General features: G+C 39.0%; 1 protein-coding gene across 9 annotated transcripts in view; it reads right to left on the bottom strand.

Moving 5' to 3' along the window:
• ELP3 (elongator acetyltransferase complex subunit 3) overlaps nucleotides 1-17222 on the bottom strand; it is a 98650-nt gene that overhangs the window by 54737 nt on the left and 26691 nt on the right. For all 9 annotated transcript variants that reach the window (XM_008066505.1, XM_008066506.1, XM_008066504.1 and 6 more), the window contains 2 exons: nucleotides 5004-5165; nucleotides 2001-2127 (listed from right to left, as the gene is read on the bottom strand). In XM_008066505.1, coding sequence (XP_008064696.1) covers nucleotides 2001-2127; nucleotides 5004-5165 — 289 coding nt within the window. The remainder of the gene's footprint in view (nucleotides 1-2000; nucleotides 2128-5003; nucleotides 5166-17222) is intronic.

Genomic DNA, 17222 nt, shown 5'->3' with positions numbered 1-17222 from the left:
AAAGTATTTTTAGGGATAAAATAACTTGATAAATATTGCCATCGTCTATTCTAAAAGGAGACTGACAGGATATAACACGGAGTCAATATACCCAATGAGAAGCCATTTTAACATTGCCTGGGTCTGTCATGTTTTCCTAGCAAGTCGATTTACCCTCTTATCACTAGCCAGGACAGAATTGGTTTCTCAGAGGTACTACTGACAACTGTTTTACAACAGTTGTATTGTAAACAAGTTAACCCAATCAGTTTTTCATAACCTTCAGGATAGCATGACAGCAGTCATGTGACGGACCACCCATCTGCCTGCTGTCTATCACCTGGCAACAGTAACTACACTTACCTGTCCCCTTCCTGATGATGTGGAGCAGACCACCACCTAATCACCTTAATGACCTTCTCCAATCAAAGGGAGGTTTAAAAGGATTGGACTTCAAGCAGCCATTCGCCATGGCTTTACTAAATGCTGGTGTGATCATGTGCTCTTGGAGCTTGGGCCACCACCCTGTTCCCTGAGTTTTGGCCCTTTCCCCTAGTGTGGCCTAACATACTGGAGGCCCCACTGGGCTATTTCTAACCTAACACTTTTGGAGGTCCCACCAAGAGTCTGGTACCTAACAGATATATTTCCTCAATCACATTTTCCCTATCTGAGAAACACAAAAGGTCTGACCAACCTCATGTCCCATAACAAAGCTAACATGAATCAAGAAACTGTGAGAGTTTTTTAAAAAATGCCCAGAGTTCAGCTAGGTATTAAAGTTCAAAAACCAGAAAGGCTAGAAGAAAACAGAGAGGCCATTCTAAGCTTTGACAACAGAAGCAAAAGGCCGACAAAAGGTTGGAGAAGACATCTACAACAAAAAAAGATGACTATTATCTCACCACCTTAAAAAGTTTATATAAATTAATATTAAAAATGTTTACATCTTGGTTGGGCACAGTGGGCTCACACCTGTAATCCCAGCACTTTGGGAGGCAGAGGCGAGAGGATTGCCTGAGCCCAGGGGTTCGAGACCAGTCCAGGTAACTTGGCGAGACCTTGTCTCTACAACAAATCAAAAATTAGCCTGGCTTAGTGTGCGTGCCTTTAGTTCGGCTACTTGGAAGGCTGAGGCGGAAGGATCGCTTGAGCCCAGCAGGTCAAGGCTGTGGTGGCCATGAGTATGCCACTGTACTCCAGCCTGGGTGACAGAGTGAGATTCTAACTCAAAAAAAAAAATCACATCCCAAAAGGGTAATTGGTTAGAGGACAACTATACACAATTCTAAAAAGATGAAAGAAATATAATTAGTAAATACAAACCTAAAAAATATACCACTACAATTTCAAAATGCAAGTTAAAATGGTACTTTTATCCATCAAAGAGTAAAGAGTAAAATACTATATGTGTATATGCATGTATTAGGTAAATATATATAGAAAATATGTAAACAGGAGAGAATTATTTAAGACAACTCTGTGGAAATGAGTGTAAATTTTTACAACCCCCTACAAAGCAATATAGTAATATACATCAATGAGATTCTTAAACTATTTATACTTTTACCTGACAATTTTACTCCATGGAATTTATCACAGAGAGATAAACCTAAATGCTACAAAAAGTTATAGGCATAAAGTTATTTACCTGCAGTGTTATTTATAATATTAAAAACCAGTAATACTTTAAGTTTTAAACAGACATGTGACTATATTAGCATGTTAACAGAGACCAGGCTACAACACAGATAAATATTTGTGGTAATGCGAAGTGAAAAAGCTATGAGAAGAATGCCCTGTCTCATATATAGATTTGTAAGTATAAGTGTGGCTATGTTATATGTGCATAAACAACCTCAAGCATAAAATAACCCTGGAGAGACAGGTGACTTCTTTTACTTTACAATGAGGATGCACTGTCTGGATAATGGAAAAAGTCAACAGAAAGCAAATGAGAGCACACAGGATAAGAAGAATACAGAAGTATTCTGGACGGGCCTGGCTGGAGGAACACTTACCATAAACTGTTCAATGTCTCTTTCTAGTCCCACATTTGGCAGATCAGGCATCATATGAGCCACAACTTTGAAACCGGAATCTTTGGCCAGGTGAAATGACTCACACACTGCCTTCACTGTGTGGCCCCTGAGGAAAGAAAAGTCACTACCTGTTAGACACATCAAGGCAATCACACAGGTAACACATGGAGCGAGGGAAAACAACCTCTGACACATGTAATGGAAACTCGATAACCAAAAATCATACGGCTGGGGAAAAAAGAAATCTTAGCTAGTCATTTTTACATCTCCACCTCTGAGGCGACCTAGAAGTAAGCCATTTGATTTCTGAGCTATTTCTCAGTAATTCCCTTACCTATCTACTCAAGGTCTTAAAAGTAAAAGACTGGGGTGATAATAAGAATCGGTGTGTATTTGGTTTAGCTTCATCAATCAAAATATGTTTACTAATGTAAAAATTTATATAAAAAAACAAGAGTACGGGCTCGAAACCAAGCAGATGCAGCAGCTTGCTATGCTCTTTTCTTTAAAAATCTTGGGAAATTATTTACACAGAGGAAGAGTAAAACCTATGATACAAAATAGATTTTACTGGCAGGTTTGAAAGGTCCTTCAAAAAAGGTAGAAAGAGAGAACGATTTAGTAAGAAGGCGGAATCATCCGGGGTGACGTGGATAAATAAATAACGTTAACTTAGCATTCTAGTACCACATCCAAGCAGGAAGCAAGCACTAATAATAGTCATGGGCAAACAGACTGAGGCCTTGTGCCAACCCCTCTGCTACCAAGACATTTTCGCCACAGATAGATCCTAGAAACTATGAATGCTATCTCATCCTTTTTGGATGCTCCCATCCATTCCCATGGCTTCAATTTCTAATCTCTTTTTTGCGAATGACTTCCAAATTTCTACGATGATGCTAGGTTTCTCTCTTGAATTCCACACCCAAATATCAAATACTTTAAAGTAGCGCTGTACAAAATGGTAGCCACTAGGCACATGCTTATTCAAATTTATATTTAAATGAATTAAAATGAAAAAGTCAGTTCCTCAGCTGCATTACTGTATTGTATAGTGCAGGCACAGAACATTTTGATCACTGCAGAATGTGCTATGGGCTAACCCTGCTCTAAAGCAAAAAAACCTTCAACTGGTTGTTCTCCCAGGTATCTAAAACTTAGTATATCCAAAATGATACCATGTTTCCTCCGAGCCTCCTTGACTTCCATTCTCTCCTACCCTCGTTTCCAATCAGTCACCAAACACTAGCATTCACTTCTTCCCAGGACCTCAGTATTTCTTGCTTAGGTTCCATAGCAGCCTCTTACCCAGGGTCCCTTCCAGCTTGTTCCCGCCAATCCCTCCCCCATACTGTAGCCAAAGCAATCTTTCTAAAGTGCAAACTCGCCCCTATCACAGCTTAGCTTACAGCCTGCTAATGGCTTACTACTGTCCTCGAATGAAAGTCCAGACTCTCTAGGCTAATTTGGCCTCTCTGCTTGCTTTTCAGCCTCACCTCTTCTGGCTCTCCTACCTCACGCTGTACTCAAACTCTAAATTCCTCAAATGTGCCATGCCCTCACATCTGCAGGAATGTGTCCCTATTTTCTTTCTGCCTGAAACAATCTTCCTCTTCTGAACCTGACTCACACTCTTCCTTCAAGCCTTGGCTTAGAAGTCAAAGTCTTTGGAAAGCCTCCCTGACCTTCAAGAAACTCTCCAGCGCCACAGGATCCTCTCTAGCACAGACCTTGTCAGCTACAGCACTCTACCACTTTTTCTGGTTCAAGTATTTTCCTATGTGACTGCATTCTATTCAGGTACTCTCTCTCAAGCATGGTATCTGTTAGATTCTTTGCCGTGCTCCAAAATGTTCAACAGATCTCTAACACCTAAAGGAAAAGTTCCACCCTCCTCAGACTGGTGTTCCTGGTGCTTGCTGAGCTGTTGACGGTGTCTGCCTCCCTAGCTCCCCTTGGCTCCCCTCTCCTGGTACAATCCAACCATGTGTACTCAGATCCGATGAAAGCACAGGGGCCCCGAACACAGCCTGCCAATACCATTTTCGGTCGACGATCTCTGCTGCCTAGTGAACTCCTGGTGTCTCCTCCTGCCTACGAACTTAGCAGTTAGTCGTAAAGTTCCCTATACAGGCCAGGCTTAGTGGCTCAGCCTGTAATCCCAGCGCTTTGGGAGGATGAGGTGAGTGCATTGCCTGAGCCCGCGGGTCCGAGACCCGCCTGGGCAGCTTGGCGAGACCTCATCTCTACAATAAATCAAAAAATCAGCTGGGCGCGGTAGCACGCGCCTGTAGTTCCGGCTACTTGGAAGGCTGAGGCGGAAGGATCGCCGGAGCCCAGCAGGTCGAGGCTGCAGTGGCAGCTCCTGGCTACTGCACTCGAGTCTGGGCGACAGAGTGAGACTCCAACTCAAAAATAAATAAATAAATAAAGTTCCCTATACAGTTCATTTCATAGGTACCTTCTCTCCTCATGTCAGTGATGTATTTCTAGAAGGAACAGAAATTGACAGGGCTCTACCAACTCTTATTTCTTCCCTTCCTTGCAGTCCCACAATTTCTCAAGGTTTATACCCATTGCCTCAACAAATACTCTCTGCCAACTGGCATCTGTTTTGCAAAAACTAATCCCTTAGACCTTACCCTGACTTCCTTCTCATTCAGACCCTTCTCTCTGTTCCATTCTCCCTGGCCTTCTCTCCTGCTTTCTATATAGCCAAGGCTGTTCATGACAAGATCAGGGAGAGACAGGAGGAGGCTTATAGGCCACTGGAAAAAATTCAGTAGAGAAGGACTGAAAATGAAGGAAAGAAGGAATGGAACTAAGAGTACAGACAGAGGAAAGGACTCTGAAAAGGAGAACTATCCACATCTCTTTCTCTTAAGATGGCTCAGAAGGCAGAAAGGATGGGTATGAATATAGAAAACAATCAGTGGTGACAGAGGAAGCCTTGTGCAGCCCACCCACCTGCCACCATCTTACCTGTTGGTGTCTCTGGCTACATCTTCGTAGACACTCTGCACCCCGATCTCCAGCCTTGTGCAGCCATAGGTCAACATGTCACTTAAATGCCGCTTCATGCAATAATCTGGTCTGGTCTCAATAGTAATTCCGATGCACTTTGTGAGGCTTCTCTCAGAATACCTGTAGAGCAAATCCCAAAATAACAAACCTGTGCAGGTCTTAGGACACTTACTCCTCAAAGCACTGCCTTCTCTCAGTCCTCCCAGTATGAGAGAGTAGCTAAGAGCGTGGGCTCTGGAGCCAGACTATCTGAGTTCAAATTCTGGCTCTGCTACTTCCTAACTATGCAAATGGCAATGCTATTAACCTCACTGTGCTTCGGTTTCTTTATCTGCAAAATGAGGATAATAATAGTATCTACACCTCATAGGATTGACGTACTGAACTAGCACATAGTAATGTTATTACCATCATTATCATTATTATTCTACTGCAGTATGCCGCAACCATAATCTCCTTAAAGCAGTGATTTCAACTGTGAAAACTATTTTTCAATTCCTAGCAACCATTTTTCACATAAGTAAAAACCATCTGCATTACTTATTTCCCATTCCATATTTTTGAGTCATTTTAAATTAAAGAAAAAAAGAAGGGGGAAGGGCATACATAATGATTACGAAGAATAACTCAGATGAAATGTCTTCTACATAAAGAAAAGTCTTTCCACTAAGCCTGTTAACCTTGGCAAGGAGTTACAAAATTAGGAATCATTTTTGTCTTCCACCAAATCAGATATCAGAGTACTGAGTACCATTTAGATTCAAGCTCTTTGAGTTAATAACCATAATGCTGGTCAAAGACCCAGAGAAGTACAAATCACTGGCTAAGGGGGCTGGTGATGAGAGCGGATAGGAACTCATGTTTCTAGAGGTCACTGTGGCTTCAGCTACGTGCCACACCCCCATCAACACTGAATCCTCCCACCAGCTCCATGAAGTCTGTCCTATTATCCCAGTTTTACAGATGATGAAACTGAAGCTCAAAGGGAATAAACAGCATGTCCAAGGGTACAACGCTAATATAATCCAAATCAGGATTTGAAGTTGGGTCCATCTGACTTTAGATTCCTGGCACTCTGTTTCATTTGCCTCACTGCTGAGACAACCCAGCAGGGGAACCCAAATTCTTTGCTTTCCAGCATCTCTAAATTCTTAGGATCCAATCAGCATCCTCAGTGCACCCCTCTACAACGTTCTTGATTCTTTGGAGGGTGAAGGAAGAAGCCTCCCCCGCCCCATTTATCTTCCTTCTTTCCAAAGAAGTTCATAACTCTCTCTTGAAAAGTACAAACCATAAAATTTCTCTAATTTGTAACTAGTCTGTTAGATTCATTCCTTTATTCTTGTCAATAAAACCTGACTTATTTATGGTTAATAATAATAATTAAGAAAGTGAAGACTCACTGAACTAGAGAACTAATTCTAAAGTCTTTCATTCTAGACATTTAAGCTCTTGCTGTTTATTTCTGTATCCCATCAAGTTTTAGATAAGATTACCTGAGGCAACAAGACTAAAGGTAAACAACTAGCTGGAAGTGACTAAAAGATGAATTGTAAGATAGAAAAAGGACTCAGATCTTATCAAATCTTGCCTAAGACAGGGTACAAAATCATCTGTCTTCTCTGAAACAAAAATCAGCAGGTGTCCTGTCTCTCAGATGGGTAGGTACCAAGGCTTGCAGTGATAGAAAGGACATAACAGGATAATTATAACTCACCTTCTTCCTACATCAATCACTGGGTTTGAGGAAAACTATTTTTTCAATTAAAACAAACATTCCTATACCATGGAGAAAGCAAATCAAACAAAAATTGAAAAACAACAGAAGGCAGAAAGCTCTAAATACACATATTTTTTCCAATAAATGAAAATATCCTAGAATCGGGCATTCCAAAATTGTATCATAAACCCTCCTATTAATTGATACATTTAAAAAGCTGACAATATTTCTTAAAAGCAATGCCATTAAGTTAGCAAGCCTGGCAGCATACAAGTAGTTTACATCACTGGGAAAAACTAGAGGGTGGGCAATTGCACAAATGGGAATTTGTGCAGAGGAAAGGAAATGTACTAGCTAATCATTCTACTGCACAGACCATCAAGGGCCCACAAAGGACATGTAGAGGACACTGTTGTGAGAATGATAAGGTCTCTTTATAAGTAGTCACAATATAGTATAGGACAGAGAGGCTCAAGTCATTACTCTCAAATAATAATTTAACACCATTTCAGCAATGCCTTTCCTCTGGGGGCAAAAGTCATTACTTCTGCAGGAGCAGAAACGGAAAAGAAAAAGCAATTGAAGTTTTGAAAAGTCAATATGTTATAGTTATAAAAGGCTTTTACAAAATTTCCTCTTTTAAAAATATTGTATTTTCATCTGAAAAGCAATTAAGCAGAAATTTGTATCAAATTTGAACAATAAAACAAGGGAAAACAGAGTATAAGGTCATATTTTCTCATAAGATCATTGTATTTTTATTTTTAAATTTTTTTAGAGACAAGGTCTCACTCCCATCACCCAGGGTGGAAAGCAGGGGCGTGATCATGGTTCACTGCAGCTCTGACTTCCTGGCCTCAAGGGCTCTTCCTACCTCAGCCTCCTGAGTAGCTGGGACTATAGGCGCAAGCCACTGTGTCTGGCTTAATTTTAATTTTATGTAGAGACAGGGTCACACTGGTCTCGAACTCATGGCCTTATTAGGCAAGCCTCTCACCTCAGTCTCCCAAAGTGCTGGGATTACAGGCATAAGCCACCATGCTTGGCCCTTATTAGGATTTTTTGATAATGTAATATGCAGTCCTACATCTCACTAAATCTCCTCTTCATTTAACAGAGATGTAAACATATCAATGTAACTGTTCTTTGATATGCAAATATGTGCACAGAGGCTTTCAATGAATCTGAGCTGACATTTTATGGCCTGCTATAATCTACCGTATCATCTAGATAGCTGATATTCAATAGTTCAAATCCTATACCTTCTGAGACCACAGACTTAAGTTTTTGGACATACAAGAACTGTATCAACTTCTAAGAGATCAAGCTAGGACTTGTGCCTGAGTCTTCTGATCCCAATTCCACTGCTCTTTTTGTGGTGTTAGAGATGTCTTTTTTTTTTTTTTTTTTTTTGAGTTGGAGTCTCACTCTGTCGCCCAGGCAGGAGTTCAGTGGCATGCTCATAGCCCCCACAGCCTCAACCTTCTGGGTTCAGGGGATCCTGCCACTGCAGCCTTCCAAGTAGCTGGAAATACAGGAGTGTGCCACCACACCCAGCTATTTTTCTTTCTTTTTATTGTAGAGACGCGGTCTCACCAAGTTGCCCAGGCTGGTCTTGAACCCATGGGTTCAGGCAATCCTCTCACCTCGGCCTCCCAAAGTGCTGGGATTACAGATGTGAACCACCAGACCCGGGCCACAGACTTCTCTTAAACGAGCCTCTACAGCCCACCAATATGGGAATATACTAAATCCTAGATTTGTTGGTATACCACAGGAGCAGCACCAACTATAAAAGATGCTTATGTTCTCTGCAAAGCATGGCTAAAGCTAATAATGTATGCTGACAGAATCTTTTTATAGCTGAGGGATGGGGAGCAGAAGTGAAGAGAAACAATAATCTGGGAATCTAAGAGCAAACAAAAACCAACTGCTACCCAGTCTTCAAAACATAGCTCAAATACATTTCTCCTCCATGGCATCCTCCCAGAGCTCCCCAGGAAGAACCCTGTGCTCCCATTCCCAAAGTATCTTGTCCCTACTATAAATAGTTTGACTTGCTATTTGTGGACATATCTGTCTCTCCATTCACACAGGAAACTCTTAAAAGGCAACAGGCCCCAAAACATTTAAAAGTTAATTGCTAAGGGCGTCAACACTAAAAATTTTCCTTCAATTAAAACAAAAATACAAATGTAATGAATAAATGAATCAGGCATAGCTGAAAACACAGGAGGTCTCTCTTCACTCCCACAGCTGCCTCTAGATAAATCTACTGTTTATCTTTCCTCTTGCAAACAGTCAACCTCAGGAGGTGCTTTGCACTAGGTCAGGTATTCTGCAGAAAGTAAAAATGTAAGAGTTCTTGTCTCAGACAGGCTTAACAATCTAGTTGGGGGACAAGACACACAGAAAAAACCAGGAACCACTTCAGAGCAAAAAGCTAGAAGTGGCAAAAATATAAATGAATATAGATTATTTCTTGGCAGGCATGTTTCTACTTCTGGAAAGAAGACAGTGACCTATAAAAGCACTGTCTGTTATTACTGTCTCCTAGCACTGATGGCCCCAAACAGGAGGATACCAATGAAGACAGCATACTGATTCTCAAGTCTCTTTGTTATCTCTGGAAACCACCTTTCAATTCACTCCAAGAAGGCTGTGGCACTAGAGAGAGCACCTGTCATTACATCAATCTGCCGCAGCATCTCTTTCAAAATCTCCATCACTACTACATCTGGCTGGGTCTTCATCTAGCCTTGCTTGAAATCTCATAAGAGCTCTTGCTCACCTTCCTGAAAACCCTACAGAGCATTCTGTGCAACCTCAAACTCAACCTGCTCAAAACAAACTGCAAAGTAAATAATTGCACACAGATGAAATAGTAACTTTCATTAGTCACAACACACAAACTCACTTTTGCATCAACAGTCCCAAAATGAGTTGGTAGAATGTATCCACTTCTTTGGACAGCCAAAGATCTATTTGGATTGTCAATATCATCAGGACTTACTGATGTAACTCCTCAATAGCAGCACCAGAAAACAAATTCCTTTTTTTGCTATGATCATATCCAGAAATACCACAATAAAATTTGATAGTCTGTATAATGCTGGGTTGGTGATATTCTAGACTTGAGAATGATGAAGTTGGATGCTCGATGTGTTTGGGGATTTAAAAGTACCTATTCTCCCCACCCCCCTTTATTTTCTGAGATGGTGGTCAAGTTTGCTTTCTGGATATTGGTGGTTATATCAAGAGGGTCTATAAGCTAACAGTGCTCCGCCCAACACAAACTGAGGTAATAGAGAAACAGAATTTTGATTTTTAAATGAGTTCTACCTATGAAAACGAACCTGGTGACACTGTAGCTTAAAGACTAATCAAGAATGCTTGTGCCTTATAACACTAGTTGTTATGATATATAAAAACAACCCCTAACATTTTGGGGTTTGATTTTTTTTCCAGAGCTAACATAACTGTCATTTCATAGTTCCAATCAGATAGCTGAAGAACCAGTAGCAACATACCAGTAATAGAAAAAAAAAATCCTCAGGTACTGCGTCCACTGCATTCTTTTATTATCATATCCACATTGAAATTTAAGGGTTTTATACATAAAAGCATTATAGAAAAGTTATCATTGTTAGAAAGTGACTGCTAAATGAAAAATAACTTGTGAATACATCTTTTAAATAAAAATTCTCATCTCGATACAAATCTTGTAATCATAGGTGTGAGATAAGAAATAATTTTAGAGACAACCTAGTCCTACCTTCTCATTTTTTAGATGAGGAAACTAAAGCACAAAAAATAAGTGAATTAAACCAGGTAATAATGCAAAGTAATAATAGAAGTAAATCTGGAAGCTAAGTCTCCTGATTCCTAATGCACAGTTCTTTCCACTACATCCCTTTAATATTTACTAAGTCCCAGAATTCTATCCTTGAGACATTGTACAAAATATGAGTCCTCTCTTTTTCTTAAGAAGGCATTCCCTATTAAAGGATACAGAAAAAAATAACTTACATAGATTAAATAATAATAGTATTCATTAAAACATTGTTCTTGGCCACTGAAATCCAAAGTGACGGGGTGATTAAACTGGTAGATATAAATACAACCATCAACCGAAATTGATGGTGGAATAATTACATCAAATATTAACAGTCGAAACACTCCAATTAAAAGGCAGACATGGTCAAATGAATAAAAAAACACAAGACCCAACTGCTGCATATTTCTGTCTAAAGAAGCCCACTTTCAATATAAAGACACACATGAGTGGAAAGAAAATGGATGCAAAAAAGATAATACAAAGAGCCAACTATTAGCATGAGGTTGTAATGGCTAAATCGACATCAAATAAAGGACATGGCAAGACCACAGATACAGAAGGACATTTCATAGTGATAAAGAGGCAATATCATAATGATGAAAAGCTCATACATCTGGAAAGCACAGCAATCACAAATTAGTATTACCTAATGACAGATCTTCAAAATGTTAAGCAAAAATTGATATAAATAAAGAGAGAAACAGGTAGTTCTTCAATCATGGTTGGAGATTTTGACATTCCTCTTTCTCTCAGCAACTAGAGAAATAGAAAAGAACAAAAACCAAAAACCCTAAAGAGAAAGACCATTTGAACTACACAATCTGCCCTTGATTTACCTGATATTTACAGAACATTCCATCCAACAACTAAAGCGTATACATTTGTTACAAATATATATAGTATGTTCACCAAGAGAGACCACATATGCTGTGCCATAAAACAAGTCTTGACAAATTTTTTAAAACTAGCTGGACACGGTGGCTCAGCCTGTCATCCCAGCACTTGGGGAGGCCGAGAAGTGAGGACTGCTGAGCCCAGGGGTTCGAGACCAGCCTGGGCAACTTGATGAGACCTTGTCTCTACAATAAGTCACACACACACAAAAACCCAGCTGGGCATGGTGGTGTGTGTCTATAGTTCCAGCTACTTAGAAGGCTGAGGTGGAAGGATCACCTAAGCACAGCAGGTCAAGGCTGCAATGGCCATGAGTGTGCCACTGCACTCCAGCCTGGGTGACAGGAGTGAGACCCCAACTCAAAAAAAAAATTTTTTTTAAACTGAACTTGTATAAAATAGGTTCTTTGAGCAAAATGAAACTAAAATAGAAATAACAAGATATCAAGAAAAACCAGTTTCATTGTTTGGAAATCTGAAAATTAAGCACCCCATTTCTACACATTCCATAGATCAAGGAAGAAATAGAAAGGGTATTAGAAATAGTCTGAATTGAATAATAATTAAAATACAACATATCAAAATATATGGGATTCAGCTAAAACAGTAAAAACTTCAAGCTTTAAATGCTTACATTCAAAAAAAGGTCAAAATGTTTAAGGTTTTATACTTTGCTTAAGTCACTAGAAAAAAAAAAGTAATATAAACTCAAGGAAAGTAGAATAGGCCAAGGTGAGGGAATTGCCTGAGCCCACAGGTTCAGGATCAGACTGCGCAACTTGGTGAGACCTCATCTCTACAATAAAAATCAAAAAAATTAGCTGGGCGTGGTAGCATGTGCCTATAGTTCTGGCTACTTAGAAGGCTGAGGCAGAAGGATCGTCAGAGCCCAGCAGGTTGATGCTGGGGTGGCTGTGAGCATGCCATTGCACTCTAGCCTGGGTGACGGAGTGAGACTCCATCTCAAAAAAAAAAAAAAGAATAATAAAAATAAAAGCAGAAATCAATACCAAAAGTTATTCTTTTAAAAGAACAACAAAACTGGTAACACTCTAACTAGGATAACCAAGAAAAAAAAGAGAAAACACAGATTATCAATATCAGGGTTGAAACAGGGTGATCGATCACTAAGACATTGAAAGTATAAGGGAATATTACGAACAACTTACCTACCAAAAAAGTCTGGCAACTTAGATGAAATAGACAAATTCCTTGAAAAAATATGACATATTAAAATAGTCATGTATCTTTTAAAGTAACTGAATTAACCATCTAAAACACCCATAAAGAAATCTCCAGTCCTGGATAGTTTCACTGGTGAATTCTAACAAACATGTATAGAAGAAATAACAATTATCTTACATGAACTCTTTCAGAAAATAGAGGAAACATGTCCTCTACTTGTTTTCTGAGGCCAGCATAACATTAATATAAAAATCTGTTAACAAATTGCAAAATAGAAAATTACAGACCACCACCCCTTATTAACATAAACACAAAAATCCACTACAAATTGTTAGCAAGTTGAATCCAACAATATTTAAAAGGATGATACATTATGACCAAATAGGGCTTATCCTTGGTTAACTTAATGCAAGGTTAGCTTAACATTTAAACAATCAAAATAATTCATATTATCACAATAAAGAAGGAAACTCATGTGATCATTTAAATACACACAGAGAAAGCATTAGGCAAATGAATTAATGATAAAACCTTTCAACAAATTTATCCAAATTAATAAAAGTTTCCACAAAACCCCATAAGCAACACTTCACTTAATATTGAAATAGTAAATGTTTTCTCTTTATCACTGAGACCAAGGCACAAAGGTCCACCCTCACCACTTCTATTTAACACTGTACTGAATGTCCTAGCCATTGCAATAAGGCAAGATAAATAAAATCATACAGATCCAAAAGGAAAAAGTAAAACTCACCGGTTTTTTTTTTTAAGATTTTTTTTTTTTTTTTTTTTTTTTCAGGATTAGGTACATGAGTGGTCATTGTACAGGCGAAGTTTGGGCCTCCCACTGATCCTCACTTCACCTGGTTTAGGATCAGGTACACTTACTGATGTTATGTGCCACCCTCCCTTTCCCTCCCTCCCCTGGACATTTCCCGCTACTGCCAATCCCTTCCTTGTAGTATTATGATAAGTGTTCAGGATCCACTTATGAGTGAGAACATGTGGTACTCAGTTCTTTGTTTGACAGATCACTGAGTATAACAGACTCTAAATCCATCCAAGTTGCTGCAAAGCCCACAATTTTGTCCTCCTTTATGGCTGTGTGATATTCCATCATGTATATGTACCACAAAACTTACTATATTTGTGGATGAAATGGCTGTTTATGAAGTAAATTCTAATACATTTACAAAAATAACTCTTAGAACTCAATAATGAATTTAGTAGTTTAGTTTTAACGCAATCCCAAATCCATTACACTTTTTAATAGAAATTGACTAGTTGATTTTAAATGTACCGTACAAATGCAAATGCCCTGCAATATCTAAACCAATGTCTAAAAACAATTACAAAGTTGGAAGTCACATTCTTTGACTTCAAGATATTCTAAAAAGCCAAAGTAATCAAAGCAGCCTAGTATTGGCATAAGGAGTGAAAAGTAGATCAATGAAACAGAAAAGTGCTTAGCACCACATTTACAGAGTCATTTGATTTTTAACAAAGCTGCAATACAATCCAAATGGGAAAGGAAAGCTTATAAATAAATGATGTTAAAACAATTAACTATCCATATAAGGGAAAAAAGGAACCTTGACTCCCACATCACAGCTAAAACTATGACTAGAAAATAAAAATCACAGAATATTTTGTGCTCATAGGAACATGTAATAGTTTATTAGAGACAACAATCAATAACCATAAAAGAAAAAAATTACTAAACTAGACTATTAAAAATTAAAAATTTCTGTGCAAAGATATAATTAATATAATGAGTAGCCAAGCTATAGATTGGGTCCTCATATTCGTAAAATAAAGATCTGACAAGGGATTGGTGTCCAGGATATATAACAACTCCTGAAAAAGGGCAAAAGTTTTAAGAGACACTTCACAAGGGAAATATACTCAAATAGCATAAACATATACTAAAGTACTCAACATCATTAGTCATCGGAAAAAGCAAACTAAAATCACAACGAGATACCATTACACACCCACCAGAATGGCTAAAATTAAAAGGACTGACAACACCGTCTGTTGGTGAGGATGCGGAACGACCAAATGCTCTTCCGTTACTGGTGAGAGTACAAACAGTTAGAACCATTGGGGAAAATGGCTGGCAGTTTTTTATAAAACTAAATGGATCTAGCAATTCTACCTCTGGTTATTATCCAAGAGAAGTAAAAGTAACTACATATCTCCACAAAAGACTTGTACAAGAATGTTCAAGTTTTATTCATAATAGCCATAAACTATGTGTTCACCAACAGAACGAATAACAAACTGTGGTCTATGCATACGATGGAGTACGACTCAGCATTAAACCGATAACCAACAGCGTTGATGAGTCTAAAAATATTATGCCAGTGAAAGAAGCCTTACACAAAAGAATACATGCTGTATGGTTCCATTTATACGAAGTGCTATAATAGGCAAAACTATGGTGGGGAAAAAAATCTATGGCGGGGGGAAAAAAGAATGGCTGCCTCTGGGAGGGGCAGGGAAAAATACCTGGGAAGGGACACGAGGTAACTTCCTGGGAGGAGGATAACTTTCTGTATCTTAATAGAGTTTTATTGACAGGTACAGACACTTGCCAAAATGAATCAAACAGCATATTTAAGTTACGTGCATTTCATTTCATTGTACTATATGTCCATTTACTACCAAAGGAAAAAACACTGCAAACACTGAATACTACTTAATGATAAGCAGGATGAAGTAGCTGGGGAGAACTGTACTGAAGCACACAACTTATTCTGAAATGAATCCAAAAAGAGATGGAGAGAGAAAGAAGGGTGGGGAGAGGGGGAGGGAGGCGGGGGGCGGGGGAGAAAGAGAGAGAGAGAGAGAAACAGGGATTGATGAACGGACAGTAGAACGAAAAGATCTGTGATAGAGGGTATTGCCGAATCTATAGTGATGGGTGTATGGGAGCTAAGTGAAAAATGCCTTCAATTCTTATTTATTTCAAATAAAGTTCTGGAAGAAAAACAACTAATACCGTCTCTTTTAAGATGTCTGAAATCGTATCCTACATTGGCCAGCTAATGTTAAGGATTCTGGCCACCACCTATCAAAGTCCGGGTGGCCGAGGGAGGAAGCAAAGTGGTCAATATGTAAAGGAGGGCAGGAGTGTCAGAGCCAAAGCTCAGAAATGCAGCGGCCCAGAGGCCTGCCAGGATAGGGCCAAGGGCAGCAAGGCAGCAGTCAGTCACTTTCCAGCCTCCGCGGTTCCTTTCGCTTCCGTCACAGCTCTGCAAGTCTATGAAAGGGTCTTCTGGGCCCGGCACCCAGCATCACCTAGCACTTCGGCTTTTGCCAGACACGTAGGAACATAGTTGGAGGAGGTAAAGTCATTAATGGAGGGGGGAGAAAAGAGGAAGAAACGGAAATGGATGAAAAATTCCACAGGGAGAAAGTATGACTCACCCACTTCTTGATGGGTAACTACCCTTTTAAATTGCATCTTGTGAAAACAGCCAAGGAATATTAAAGATTGAATGTAAAACTGCTTCTGGGCAAAGCTGATTAAAAAGGAATAAAACTATTTTAAAAGGTTGTTCTGAGTTATTTGGCAACATTTGCATTCTAGTGAATGGGTGACTCAGATCCCACTGCCGGTCCTTTTCATCTCCAGAGCTTGATTGTTACAGGATGACAGTCACCAGTAATTGTTCCTCTCTGGAGACTATTGAAGAGTCTCAGTCTAGCTGATAGTAATGAGTGATTAGCACTCTGCTTGATTGAATGAGCCTTCACAAAAACCATACCTGCTTTGTCCTTGAACTCTCTGTTCACTCAGCTTTCTGATTTTTCCATCCGCAAGAACATAATATATTGCTTGCTACTAACTTGCCATAAACAAAATCCAGGCTTGCCCTTTTGGGGCTTTTCTTTACCCTTATTCCATCTCTTTTAAATAAGAGGAAAACTTTAATCTGGTTTGACATATGAAAACCAAGCAGGGACACTTGTCCTAATTCAGCAGCAAACTTGACCCTAATTTAAACGAAGACTTTTAACCTTTAACACTTTTGACTCATCTGTAACAATATATACTTTTTAACCTAAAATTAATCTTTAAAAACAAAAACTCTGTTAAGCTAATGAAAATCAGTGTTACATCTACACAGTTAGCAAGCAGAAACAACTAATATCAACCAGTAAAATAAACATAAAGTTTATTACCTTACATCTAAGAGAGGCAGGCTATACTGGGCAAACCAACCAGTTTTCATGAATACCTTCTGTGCAAGATAACAGAGAGAATGCAAGCTAAAATCCAAACATTATGAAGCAGATACATTATGTTAAAACCACAGTTTATCTGAATTGCTCTTTATTTCACTATGATGCTAACATTTGAAAATAATATCCTGTCTCTAGTTCTACAGTACAAACAAGATTACTATTTCATCAAATAATACAAAGTTGCCCTCAAAATAAACACTAACTCTATTATGCGGAGTTTGTAGCAAAAATTTACCTCAACAAAGCAAACAATGTGCCAGAAATCTTCCCCCCCCCCCCCCCCCCC

The sequence above is a fragment of the Carlito syrichta genome, unplaced genomic scaffold, assembly GCF_000164805.1.
Source record: "Carlito syrichta isolate Samal-C Ts95f unplaced genomic scaffold, Tarsius_syrichta-2.0.1 Scaffold308976, whole genome shotgun sequence".
NCBI lineage: Eukaryota > Metazoa > Chordata > Mammalia > Primates > Tarsiidae > Carlito > Carlito syrichta.
Note: the sequence above shows the minus strand (reverse complement) of the source record. Positions and strands in the feature narration are given on the sequence as shown.